Source organism: Anoplophora glabripennis, unplaced genomic scaffold (assembly GCF_000390285.2).
Source record: "Anoplophora glabripennis isolate ALB-LARVAE unplaced genomic scaffold, Agla_2.0 scaffold267, whole genome shotgun sequence".
In the NCBI taxonomy this organism is placed as follows: Eukaryota; Metazoa; Arthropoda; class Insecta; order Coleoptera; family Cerambycidae; genus Anoplophora; species Anoplophora glabripennis.
In genome coordinates this window covers 253,694-268,205 of record NW_019416452.1, presented here as the reverse complement: position 1 = coordinate 268,205, position 14,512 = coordinate 253,694, and the positions used below count along the sequence as shown (strand labels likewise).

The 14,512-nt window shown below is 32.4% G+C and overlaps 1 protein-coding gene across 1 annotated transcript in view; it reads right to left on the bottom strand.

Moving 5' to 3' along the window:
* Positions 1-5,819: 5,819 nt before the first annotated feature.
* Positions 5,820-14,512, bottom strand: part of LOC108905465 (lutropin-choriogonadotropic hormone receptor-like) — a 205,151-nt gene continuing 196,458 nt past the window's right edge. Inside the window, exons 13-14 of the mRNA XM_023454593.1 lie at positions 11,014-11,373; positions 5,820-6,394 (exon numbers count right to left, since the gene is read on the bottom strand). Of these exons, the coding sequence (XP_023310361.1) occupies positions 5,820-6,394; positions 11,014-11,373 (935 nt within the window). The remainder of the gene's footprint in view (positions 6,395-11,013; positions 11,374-14,512) is intronic.

Genomic DNA, 14,512 nt, shown 5'->3' with positions numbered 1-14,512 from the left:
AGTATTATTGTTTATTTTATTGAAAATAAAAGCCCTTATTTACTACAAACACGATTAAATTTGAGGAATAATTTACAATAGAACTTTATTTTACAATAAATTAGCTTAAGACTAGACAGAGTGCTAATAGAAACGTATAAAAATGGTTTTAACCTACTTTTTACAATGTTGTTTACTATATGTAGAGTGCTTACGGGCATACAATTTTTTAAAACATTATTCTTACAATTAAGTAAGAGGTCACTAGATATACGATTATATATATTTTCACTAAAAGTGAACTGTTTTTATAAAAAATAATTTCATAGTTATCCTTTCTATTGATGAGTAATTATATAGGTTCTAGATATTTATTACATTTTTTAAACATAAATTTTACATTTGCCTTCAGATATGTTATGTATAGTCCGAGAGCTCGTGGCATTTTGAATGTATTCATTTTACCCAAGCTGATTTTCACACATAAACCAAACGGCCTTCAGCTGCCTATTTTCGGGTGGAGGTAGGAGTAATAAGGCCTGCGTTGAAAAATGTCAAAAAAATTAATAGTACCAAAGCTGAAATTGTTTGTATACTTTGTTTATAATATAAATAATAAAAAATCACGTTCAACTGTAAAAATGCCGGTGGAAAACGCTTCAACGGCTCGTATAAACAGGTATGAAAATCGTATTAAAAAATTTTTAGTAGGTATCAAACGTGAAATCTGTTTCAATGATAGTATAGTATAGAACGTGTGTGTTATAAGAACAAGTTTCAAGTGAGCACGCGTCGGGGGAATAGCCTTCAACTGACGTCATTAACTTTTATTCAGGCAAGTAGCGGGTCGCTCGGCGGGCCTTGCGTTTTCGAGAGTTTCACGTTCAGCTGAAGAGTTTTTCCCCTCACATAAGCCTGTCATTTTCATTAATATTACTAGTCCAGGAAATAATATAGAGTTGGACGCGACTTTTTGTTTCGGCAAGCCGAGTTTATCACTATAGATGCTAAATATTAAACATAATAGTTTCCATAGTCATAAAAATGGGGGGAAGATTGTTTACAGGGTGGTTAATTGTATAATTTTTACGTAAATTCACGTTTTTCGCTTATAACTTTTTTACGTTCAATTCCACGAGAAAACAGTAAAGTACTTTTTCTTTCGTCTTCAAAAGACCTACAAAACTAGCTCTGGAGCGTCAAAAAATATTGATTAGATCAAAAGTTATAAACAGAAGAAGTTTATTTATGACTTTTGAATTAAACATTTTTATAAACTGCGTTATTATTACCAGAACGTTTTGGCATCGCATCCTCTCATTCCTTATCACTGTCTAATAACTCACACGAAATCTGGAATCGGTAAGTTGAATAGTTTACAAGTTATGGCCTTATAAACAAATGAACTAATTATTAGTCTGGACGATCCCGAGGATCTTCCACAATCGCACTGATTTTTTTCAAGGTAGATAATATGTTGATCTATCATTTTTTTTTAATTTCAAATTTGGAACCTGGATTTTTTTTATTTTTTAGTCTTAGTTGCAAAATGAAATATACGACGCACGAGCGTGATATAGTTATATATTATTACATAATTGGAAAGCTTATGAAAAGAGCTTTAAGTTAAAAAAAAAACGTCAAGATTCGTTGAAAAACAACGGAGTTACAGACTGTCAAATATATTATTTTCAAGCCAATTTCCCTTTTTTAACGGCAGGACTATGAATATTATCGTCATTTTCTTCGGACTCGCTGTCATTCGCTTCCCGCACCCTTCCGCCGCGCCACGGCTAGCCGAAAATCAAGCGACCTGACTTTTGGCAATATTTCTTATGCACAACATACTTCCACAAATAAAATATTTTTACCTGGGAAAGTAGTCGGGTTGCCGGTTATGACAGTATTCTTTTTTACCGCTGCCAACCCAATTTGTTTAACAATCCTTCCTTGCAAAGGCAAAAAAGCCTATTCGCAAATATGTTAATTTGAGAAAATCCTCATTTTATAATGTATGCCTGCCAATTAAACACTATATATATTTAAGATCATTAAATAATTGTTCTTTCTTCTTTTGTTAAAGACTATTACATGAATCTTGTAAAATAATGTCTATTAAGTTGATAATGTTTTAAGCTTTTTTATGACTCATAATTGTTTTGTCTTAGTTTTCTTTCTTCTTGCTTTATCACAAAAAGGCAGAAGAATTTAATATACATAAGATTATTTAAACATTGTACCTATGAATGTTATTGTTTTCACAAAACAACTGCAGTTATCCTCTAATGTACATTAGAGCTATATTATAATGATGATAATAAATTTTGAAACAAAAGTGGAAAATATCTTTATTAAAATAATTCTAAATTCAGAATGAACAAAAGAAACTTAAACAAAAGAAGATTTTAAACGTTTCCAAATGCCTTCATCCAAAAGATCACCAGCGTTATTATTTTCAAGTAGATTAATCCAGAATGGACTTCTAGTTTTCGTCATTTTAGGAACTACTCGGTTTACTATCGTGTCCTTTTTATCACTGAAAATGCCTCTTGGTGTTTGAATATGCTGCGGTAGCATTTTTCTTTAATATGTTGCTAAAGCAACCATACTCATCATCTTCGTAGTTGGTTTTTATACGTATAAATTCTGTGATATGGTAAGTGGATATTGGATATTCTTTTTCTCTATTAAAAGTTTTAAACTTATTTTCTAATTTTATAAATGTCGTGGCATTACATTTCCACAACATTCATGCTGGATGAAGCTTTTTGCAACACTCTTTAAAATCCACAAAATCTCCCACATTTCCCATTTTCCTTACGGCTTGTTCAATTTTTCCGTGGAAGTCATAGGCAGCCATATAAGTGTGACCTGATATTGGGTATTTTAATGTGATGCTTTTCATGGTACATAAGGAAGAGTTTATATACGATAATATAGCCAAAAATAAGATACTATTCTTATTTTGACCACTACAGTTATTTAACCAAAGTACCTGTATATGTTCTGCATCTCTATTACATTCCAGGAATTCAACCCGTCTCCCCGCTACTGCTTCATGCCACAAGATACAAAAATGTTGATATTTTTTTGCCATAGCACCAAATGTTTCATTAAACACCACAATTGGTAAAATTGATTGATAGTAGCTGTTGTGCATTTTTTAACAATACGCATTTTCATTATCTTCCAAAGTTGTAAATATTCATCCAATCAAAGACAAAACGATCATTAGCCTCTTCTGCCTTTGTTTATATACACATTATTAAGAATCTAAAGTACATTAAACTGTTTTGCATGTACATGCTCTTTTGCCTTGGAATGGCCTCCAAGGTTTATAACCTTGGCGGCCATTACATTACATTACAATAGACTGTTTTTTCCATTTTATAACTTTAAAACCCATTATCCTAGGAATACCGTTTCTGCACCAAAACGTAGAGCTGCTTCTGCGCATTACATTTATTTAAATATGAATGAATGCGCTGTCAACTTTGACAGTCTTACAGACAACTCCGTTGTTTTTCAACGAATCTTGACGAATTTTTTTTTAACTTAAAGTTATTTTCTTAAGCTTTCCGAATATCTAATAATATATAACTATATCGCACTCGTGCGTCGTATTGCAACTAAGGCTAAAAAATTTAAAAAAAATCCAGGTTGCATTTGAAATTTAAAAAAATGGTAGATTTCAACGTATTATTATGAAATCTACCTTGAAAAAAATCAGTGCGATTGTGGAAGATCCTCGGGATCGTCCAGACTAATAATTAGTAAATTTGTTTATAAAGCAATAACTTGTAAACTATTCAACTTACCGGTTCCAGATTTCGTTTGAGTTATTAGACAGTGATAAGGAATGAGAAGATGCGATGCCAAAACGTTCTGGTAATAATAATGCAGCTTATAAATGTTTAATTCAAAAGTCATAAATAAACTTCTTGTTTATAACTTTTGATTTAATCAACATTTTTTGACGCTCGAGGGCTAGTTTTGTTAGGTCTTTTGAAGACGAAAAAAAGTACTTTACTGTTTTCTCGTGGAAATGAACGGAAAAAAGTTATAAGCGAAAAACGTGAATTTACGTAAAAATTATACAATTAACCACCCTGTAAACAATCTTCCCCCCATTTTTTGACTGTGGAAATAATATGTTATTGTATTTAGCATCTATAGTGATAAATTCATCTTGCCGAAACAAAAAGTGACGAAATGGTCATTGCCCAGCTTATTTTCCTGGCCTATATGGACATACCTATGAGTTTGTAAAATTTAAGTTTTGGTAGAATCAGCCTTGTTACTATTGATTATTAAAATGTACTGCGGGCTCTCGGACTATTACACATGATTATCATATTGAAAATTAATATAAAATAGGTATTATCTTCACCATAAAATATATTATTTACAGATTATTATCACAATGAAAATTAAAATAAAATAAGTATAATTTGTAAAGTACGCATCATAGGACAAAGTATCAATCGGTTTTGCTTAAAAGAAACACTTAATTTTCTGTATAACAGGGTGTTTCAGTTCGGGTGAATCAAACTTTAACCACAAATAGAACTCGATAAATAATTCAGAATTGCCTTATAAAGCAAGTGTCTAAGTCTTACCGTTTCCACTGTACAGGGCTGTATTGGTTGGTTTTTAAAATCGGTTTATTTATGAAATCTTTGGTATGCTTAATAACAAATTGATTCAAATTTGGTGTGGTATTAATATTCACACATGTGCATAATTTACTATAAAATTTACAAATTTTTGTAGATCAGTGGCGTAGGAATGGGTAGTAAAGCGGGATTTCTTTACTCCAACTTCTACGCCAATAACTTAATAATTATTTCGGATTCATTTTTAGATTCCGTGGACTATTCTACATAAAAAAGGTACAGTTGTTGAAAATCGGTTAGTGTATCGTTAAGTAAAGCTTTATAATTGAAATGCAAAAATTTGTAAATACTTTAAGAAAAAATGTTAAAATAATATTTTGAGCATTTTATTCAATATTTTTGCCTGAATTTTATTACCGAGGGTTTTTGGGGTCGCTGATTACGAATCTGAAGTCTGAATCCGAAAATTTATGAATAAAAGGTGGCGGCTCCAATATAGTGGATGTAAAAATTGGAAAAGCATTCAAAATTTGAAGATTATAGCTGAAACTTTCAAAGTCGCTAATTACGAATATAAAATTTTAATTTGGAAATTCAAAATGGGGGACTCATTATGGCGGATTGAAAAGTATTATAAAAATTGGTAATTACCATTCAAAGCAATGTTTCAAAAATTCAGTCATTTGAGTAAAAATAGGCAAATGTCTAAAAATGTGAAACAAAGAATATAAATTAGAGTTGCAATGTGCTGTCTCTTTCAAATACTTTTAGTAATTCCAGCAGGGAGTGATAACATCATACGCCTAAATTGGGAAATATAAGACGCACAAAATGGGTAAGATTTTAGAGCTAAAAATACGATGATTCAAGTAGCAAACTGTCTCAACTAAAGAGGCGTAGTTTGTCATCCGTGCAAGTGAATTAGAATTTAATTAGGACAGTTTGACCCACAATAAAATTGAAAAAGAAACAAGATTTCTCACTGAGGCTATTCGAAATTTTGAAAAATAAATTGATTAATATATTTTTTTATATGATGCGTATAGGAACAAATTAATTTGCGTAAAGATTTAGATTAAAAGTTGTGCACTGCATCCTACTGTGATTTCTGCTATGTTTCACATAATTTCTAAAATACTAAAGCATAGTACACAGTCAAGTGTAGGCACACATAAAGCTTACAGGACAAAATATGAAAAGTCACTTAACCTAATATTTAAATATTTACAAGTTCTCAGTCGAAGTCAACTTATGACAGTCATGGAAATGGTTCATATCTTTGAGAGAAAATTCCGGCACAGCCATAAGCGAGTCCGGACGATACCTGGAGCTATTTCTAGAACTAGTCCTCATCATAGGAATTTCCACAGACACTACTGTGGTCAGTACTGACCCCCTGTGGTTGTTACCACTGTTAATTTTCATGTTACTCTCACCACTAGTCCTTTTATACTGGGGTCCCGATCCGTATGGTAACGGCTTACCTCCTATGGCACCCTTATGGAGCTCCGCTCTATCCTTGCATAGGCCATACCGTCCCATGAGGATGAAAAAGTCCCTCCGGTACTGTTGGGTCAGGAGAGCGTACAAGCAAGGATTGGCGCACGAATTCAAGGGGTAGAAGAACACCAGGAGAATCTTGGTTTGGGTGACTGTGATGAGGGGGTAGCCTAGGAGTGCGGTGAGGCCGAAGAAGGCTATGGGCGCCCAGCAGGCGAAGTCCGTGAATACCAGGAGGGCCATCCTCTTGGCTACTGTCAGGTCGCTGCGGACTGAAGTTGTTGACCCTGTACGACCACCTAGAAGAAAGCGTGATTTGTTTTTATTATTTCGTATAACGCAAAAATCTAACCCGTTTTCTACAGCATGCCTTGACAACTTTTTTGGGAGAAAACATCAGGTCAAAACAGATTTTCGATATTCATTTTATTTTTGGAGTTAGGGCTGAAAATATAAAAATATAAAAATATAAAATAATATAAAAAAATTGCTATTTTGGACGACTTTATTTTTTTTTGTATATAATCCAGATTTAGTTTTTTAATCATTTTAATAATTTTCGAATTATATATTTTTCCAATGGAAGCCGTGGCCTAATAAGAGGACGGTGTTCAGCATTTACCAAAAATATACAGTTTTGCAGATGTGACTGTAAAAAAATAAGACCACTTTTTCATTTGAACTATGGACCAGTGCCTCTTGTTTTTATGATATGAAGCGTTAAAGACGATTTTACAAAATCAAACTTTAACAACATCTCTTTCAAAAAATAATGTATTGCATTGAAATTTGGTACAAGTAAGTTTTTCAGCGTACTAATACATTAGTGCTGTTAGTTTTCGACCACCGCTACTTACTTCTCTTTCAATGACATTTTATGACATAACTTTTTTTGGGGTTAGATTTTTTAGTACAATGTAAAATTTAATTTTACACAAAAAACGTACTCTTGTTAACATTGTTGAAAATGCATCGTTGTTAAGAAAAATCCCAATTGACAGTACCAAAGTCAATCAACTTGCATCCCCAATATACTTTATTAGCTTCTTTAAATAAAAATATAACGATTTAATGCCTCTGGGCAAGATAGTAGCCAACGGTCTCTAACAGATAGACAAAAATTAACAGTGACTTATTTAGCACCCTCAAAAACTTGTATCAAATTTGAATGAAATTATTGCTTTTTGAAAAATATAGCATTTGATTCTAAAAATTATCATCATAGACTCAAATATCTCATATCTCAAAAACAAAAGACGACAGGCTCCTGATTCATAGGAAAAAATTATCTTATTTTTTTATCTTCTAACATCCTCTAGTTTTTGCCCTCATTTTCGCAACACCCTGTATATACCAAAGAAATAAAAAAAGACATAGGTAGTTGCTTTTTCCAAATTTAAAAAAGGACAAATGCATTACTAATCAGAATCTGATGTATTTATAGCTGAATATGAAGAAAAATAAATTTATATAGTTGGTGAGGTAAACACAAACTTTTTAATTTTTCAGAAAAATTTCTATGGAATCTGTGGAATGCCCTCCTTTTAGTTAGATTTTGTTTTATTAGAATATTTTTGATCTGTAAGTCAAAAACTACTAGTTTTTATAAATATGTGGATAAAAGTTCTAAAAACAATTATTGTAGCCGGTCGTCTAATTGTATTAAAAATTATATTTTTACTACGACTGAAAAACTAAAAAGCATCGAATATCTTTGACGGATTTCTCTCAAAAAAATGGCTAGCGTTTACGAAATCCGCAAGATTCTATTTTTAATAATTAGTAATATACCATAGCATGACACTTAAAATGGATGCATTGTATATTATATCATTGAAAAGCAAAACAAATGCTTTATTTGCTCAGCTTAAAATTCAATATGGCGCCCATAAGAGAAAAGAAAGTTGATGATGGTTCCTTGCAACCGAAACGTCGGAATGAAAATCTAAATATACAATGAAATTGCTTGAAAAAACTTGCTGCGAAAAAATTTTCAGATTTAAAAAAATCCTCTAAATAAAAAAGTTACAGATTTTCGAAAACGCCACATTCACTTTTTTCAAAATAACTCAAAAGATCTGAAGAACTAGAACCGGTCTAAGTTGGCAACAGAACTGACTAAAACTTTATCTATCTAACCATTTTCATATCTCTTATAGTTTCCAAGATACCAATACATGCATCACCAAAATGGTCCAAACTATATTTTTCAATGTCGATAAAACCATTGTATAAGTAAATTTACTTATACAATAATAAAACATTATTGTCTCGAAAATCGCGAGGTGTAGAACGTAGTTAAATAGTGACAAAACAATAAATTTTAATCATCATTGCTTTCAGAGATTGTTTCTTTTCTTCATATTTTATCTTCTATAGCTTTTGATCTTTTAATTTCTCTGTTGGTAATTATTATTAATTAAATTACAAAGTTTTAGGATTTAATTAATCATCTCTATATCTCATGGGATAAAATATATGTAATTTGAAAAATACTTCTTCACCAAGGTTACAATACGCCTTGGCGTCAGAAATTACATTAACTTCAAATGTAATACCTAATTTTTATGTTACTTTACTGTATGGTAATTCAAATTAATTTAAAAAAATTTTCTGATTTCTTATCAAATTAAGATATACAGGGTGTATCTTAAGCAAAAAAGTGCATATGAACATCGGTCCGCAAGTGCTTCGTTACCGATATACAGGGTGTCAAAGTTGGGAAAATAAATCGCATTTTCTTAAATATCTTTCGACTGATTCGAAATAATTTAATGAAATTTCATACACGGAGGTTTTTTGGAATGACAAATTCAAAGCTGTGGTCAATTTAGGTGTATTTTTTTGAGGGCGCCAATAATGAAGTAGCTAGGAGCAACCGTTTCCATGAAAAACGCATTTAAACTTACTTGAGCTGGAAATATCATAAAAATTGAATTAAATCAAATGCTCAAAATGAGAACCGCCACTGTCAATACAAGCATGTAATCTTCTGCTCATCGACTGTCGCACACGTTCCAAAATTCCTGGAGTGTTGCGTATGACATTACAAGAATTTACAATTCTGTTTCTTAAATCATTTTCATCTACAACTGGCGTTGCATAAACAAGCGACTTCAGATGTCCCCAAAAGAAATAGTCCAGAGGATTTAGGTCTGGAGATCGTGCTGGCCACGGCTGAGGTCCTCCCCGACCTATCCATCGCTGAGCAAAAGTGTCATTAAGATGTTGGCGAGCAGCAAGACTGAAATGAGCAGGTGCCCCGTCGTGCATAAACCACATGTCATTTCTGGTTGCTAGTAGTACATCTTCTAACAGACCAGGCAATGTTTCAGCTAGAAACTGTCTGTAAGTCTCACCATTCAGTCGAGGAGGAAGAAAATGCGGTCCGATGACATGATCACCAATAACTCCGGCCCACACATTCACCGAAAACTGCTGCTGAAATCCACGTTCTCCAATAACATGGGGATTTTCATAGTTCCAAAAATGATTATTGTGGAAGTTTATGATGGCATCCCGTGAAAAAGTTGCCTCATCTGTGAACAGAATTTTAGACGTAAAGTTGGGATTCTGCGCAGTTTTTTGGAGAAACCATCGACAATAATCTAACCGTGCAGGAAAATCTCTTGGCAACAGTGGTTGCACGCGTTGAATGTGGTACGGATAAAGTAAATTTGTGTGCAAAACCCTCCAAACACTTTGATGACTTATGTTAAACTGTTCAGATAATCTTCGCGTACTACTTGACGGATTAGCTTCCACTTCTTGTAGGATTGCTTCTTCTAGTTGTGGTGTCATTATTGTTCTCGGTCTACCAATACGTTCAGCGTGAGCATTTAAAGATCCAGTTTCGCACAGTCTAGCATGGAGCCTTATGAAAGTTCTTTCTGATGGAAGTGGTCTATTGGGAAATCGTTCCTGGTAAATTCGACGGGCTTGTGCAGCATTTCCATCTGCTAGCCCATAAATGAAATGTATTTGAGCTTGTTCAACGTTATTCATAGTTAACTGCACACTAAAAGATAGTCAACTGACAGTATCTTGTCACTTTTAATGCCAAATATCATCGGAATTTTGTTATCACAGGAATTTTTGTATTCAACAAAAAAACATTTCTTTAAAATCTTTTTTAAGCAGATAAGGTAGGAGAATCGATTATTCTAGTCCAAAATGGCATACAGGGTAGCAGAAAAAAGTTGCGATGGATTAAAGAGGCCGAAATCGTTGCCGGTGGCGCCCTCAAAAAAATACACCTAAATTGACCACAGCTTTGAATTTGTCATTCCAAAAAACCCCCGTGTATGAAATTTCATTAAATTATTTCGAATCAGTCGAAAGATATTTAAGAAAATGCGATTTATTTTCCCAACTTTGACACCCTGTATCTCGGTAACGAAGCACTTGCGGACCGATGTTCATATGCACTTTTTTGCTTAAAATATGACAAGGAATCACCCCTTGAAATTAAAGTCATCACTTAAGATACACCCTGTATAAATATTAAATATTATATTAAAATAAACTACTATATTCAAACTACTAAAAATGAAATACCTTTCTTAATAGAAACCTTAAAAAGTAACTCCATTCTTGTGCTATAGCAATGACTAACAACATTGAACAAAGATTAATACGAATTCAGTCTTAATAATTAAAAGCATCACAAGAATAAATAAACTGTAGTACCTTTGATCGTCTAATATTTCATGGATTCTTTTGATTAGCTTTTTTACAGCGCACGTATTGTATAGTGAAACCTCTCATGTATTAGCTAGCCAATAATATTACGGTTTTTCAAAAGATAATTTCAGTTTTTGATTACTCCCGTCCACGACTAGTCTACTTAGTTAACCAAACATTAAATGTAAGTACGAGTATATAAAAAAATATAATCATTTCAATTAAAAAAACCTGCCTTCTCGGATGGACCTGTACATGCTGCCATAGCACACGCAGATCAGCGCGAACGCTAACGCGTTGAACGCCAGCAGAGTGGAGAGATAAATGGCGTCCGCCTTTCCCTTGTTCTCCAGAGGCAGACAGATGCTCGTCTTGGAGTAGCTGCTGACGCCGATCAGCGGCAGCACGGCCATGAAGAGGGCGCAAATCCAACCGGCGATCATGACGCGGACGGCCGTGCGCAACTTGAGACGTTTGTTGAGGTGGATGGCCCACGTGATGGTGTACCAACGCTCGGTGGTGATAACTGCTAGGGTGTAGACCGAGAGGACGTTGCCGAAGATGGTGAGGAATCCCGCCACGCTGCAGCCGTTACCTGAAAGTAGTTGGCATATGGTGACACTTTATAATTTAATTCGAAATCCGTATATTTTAGCAAAATTTTTCGAAAGTAATAGTTTTATCAATGTGGCTGTGAAAAATGAATCCCACGCAACCCATTTGTTTTTGAAACTGTGTAAATAAGTCTTCAATAGCCAGTCTAAAATGTGTTCCAAATTCAACTAGTTCAGAAGATATTTAAGAAAAACTATGTTCCTAAGATAACATTACTAAGCTTTACTTAAAGTCGACTTTTGTAATTATAAAACCTAACGTTAATTTTTTTCAGAATATTTCTACTTTTCTTCAATTTATTCTTTTTATAATTAAACGGCATCAAAATTAAGTTAAAATCAATTTCGTATTTCTCCTAGTTTAGGTGATCCTATGATGTGCACCTTAAAAGTAACAACTTCATATTGAGATTTCGACCAAACTCATATATATCTGTCAGGAGTTTCTCTTTGATTTTATGGCAAGTGAACAACTTGAACATCTTTTTATTTTAATCAAATTGCCATCTTTTACTCTAGCTGCTGTAACTTTTTACTGACCACCAAAAACTAACATTAATGATTTTTTTAACGATTTTGATTGATAATATTTATCTACAGTTTGTCCTATTGTTGATGAAGTTGTTTGTCTTGGAGATTTTAATGTAGAATTGTTTAATGTTCACAATCCGTTAGAACCTTGTTTCAGTTCTTACAATTTTTCTCAGATTATGAATGAGGCCACTAGAATTACTTGTACCTCTAGTACCTACTTTAATTGATCATGTGTTTATTACTAATACTAACATTGTTGAACCTTTTGGAACAATTGCTGCTGATGGTATATCTGATTTTTTAAATGATTTGTATAATGCCTCTTGGTTTGGATAATTTATGAAAATAATCTTGATAAAAAGATTTCGATTTTTAATAAATTTTTAACAAGTCTTTTTGAAAAACATGCTCCTGTAAGAAAAGTAAGGGTTACGAAACCTCGAGTTCCTTGGTTGACTCCTAATCTAAAATTAATCATGAAACAAAGAGATAAGGCACTTCAAAAATTTAAACGTACTCGCGAGCACACTGATTGGTTACAATACAAAAATTTACGAAATTACTGTGTCTCTATGGTACGACAAGAAAAAAAAGGTTACTTGGAATTTATTGCTTCTCAAAAAAATTGTAAACAGACTTGGAAAGCTCTTGACTCTCTCAATATTCGATGTTGTAAAAATTTTATTTTGTCACCTCAGCAGGCTGACCCTAATGAAATGAATGACTTTTTTGCATCATTTTTGCGGAATATCTCTAATAAATGTGATGACCAAATTAATTTTTATGACAATAATAGATGTGATATTAATCTATCTTTCAAATTTGCTTTTGCTACTGTTGGTGAGATTCATACCATTCTTAATAGTATCAAAACAAAATACTGTAGTCCATTTATTGATCCGTATGTTACTCATATGAGTAATTAATAATTAATTATTTGCTATATTGACGAACAATACTTTGTTTGTGGAAAAAGGCAATCGGTTTGCCTATACCCAAAACAAATAATCCAGAATCGTTCTCCGATCTTCAAATAATTAGTATATTACCTGCGTTTTCCAAAATTTTTGAAAGATTGTTATATATTCAAATTTATAACTATTTTGTAAATAACAGTCTCTTACCTCAATCGCAATGTGGCTTCAGGAAAGGGTGTAGTACTGTAACTGCTCTAATTACCGTCACTGACGATTAAATAAAAGCACAAGACAGGGGACTAGTTAGCGCTTTAGTTTTATTGGACTTCTTTAAAGCTTTTGACACAATTAATCATAAGCTTCTTTGTTCTAAACTTAAGACTATGGGTTTGATGAACCAACTTTTGATCTTATTAATTCTCATTTACATAGAAGATCTCAACAAGTATGTGTTAATAACATTTTATCTAATAGTTTAGAAATACTTTCTGGTGTACCCCAGGGTTCAATTTTAGGTCCCTTAATTTTTATAATTAACGCTGCTTCCATTTTAGAATCAATTCAACAATGTAAAGTACAAGTTTATGCTGATGATACTCAATTATATTATCATTTTGATATTAATGATCTGGATCAAGCATGCAATATTGTCAGCTCTGAGTTACAAACTGTAAGGCAACAATCTGATGAACATAATTTAAAATTAAATTCTAGCAAATCAAAAGTAATTTTTTTTTGGTACTAAGAAAAAGGTACAAATATTAAGTCCCAACTTTAATATTATAATTGATGGTATTCCAATTCCTATTACTGACAGTGTAAAAAATTTGGAAGTGACTCTTGACAGTAACTTACGGTTCAATCAGCATGTGAAAACATTACTCCAAAAATCTTATTCTTCGCTAAGATTAATTTATAGTAGTCGTCATATTCTGAATAAAAGACTTAAAATTATGTTATGTGAGTCACTTGTTCTTTCCTATTTTAATTACTCTGATTATGTCTATGGTCCATGCCTTAGTATACAAGAAAAAATTAGAATTCAAAAAGTTGAAAATTCATGTTGTCGACTTGTACGTGGATTAAAATATTTTGATCATATCTCACAAAATTGTAGAAATCAAGTGGCTCAACATGGAGAATCGTCGACGTCACCATCTTGGCAATCTTGTGCGTTCCTTATTATCATTCATTAAAAACTAAATTTGTTAAGTGTTCTAATGTTAATTCGAGGAATATCCGATTTAAAAATACCTTTACAATGCCACATCATATCGTAGTGCCCTATTTAAAAGATGTTTTGCTTATAATTCTATCACTTTATACAATTCTCTTCCTGATAATTTTTAAATTTTTATTATTAACAAATTCAAGTATAAATTTAAATTATATTTATTGAGTGAACAGCTAATTTTATAGTTTATATTCGAGGATTTTTTATTTTAAACTGTTGATTATAGTTAGGTAATTGTATTTTATTTAAATTGTGTTATTGTTTCTTTTCTGAGCGATTGCCTGTTATTATTTATGCATTTTGAAATCACATGCTATCGCATGTGAATAGCTTTTGCTAGACTTCGCCATGAGTTTGCGAATTTCCCTTTATTTTTTTTTATTTCTTTATTTTTATATTTACATTATCTGCTTCTAGGACGATTTATTATTATTA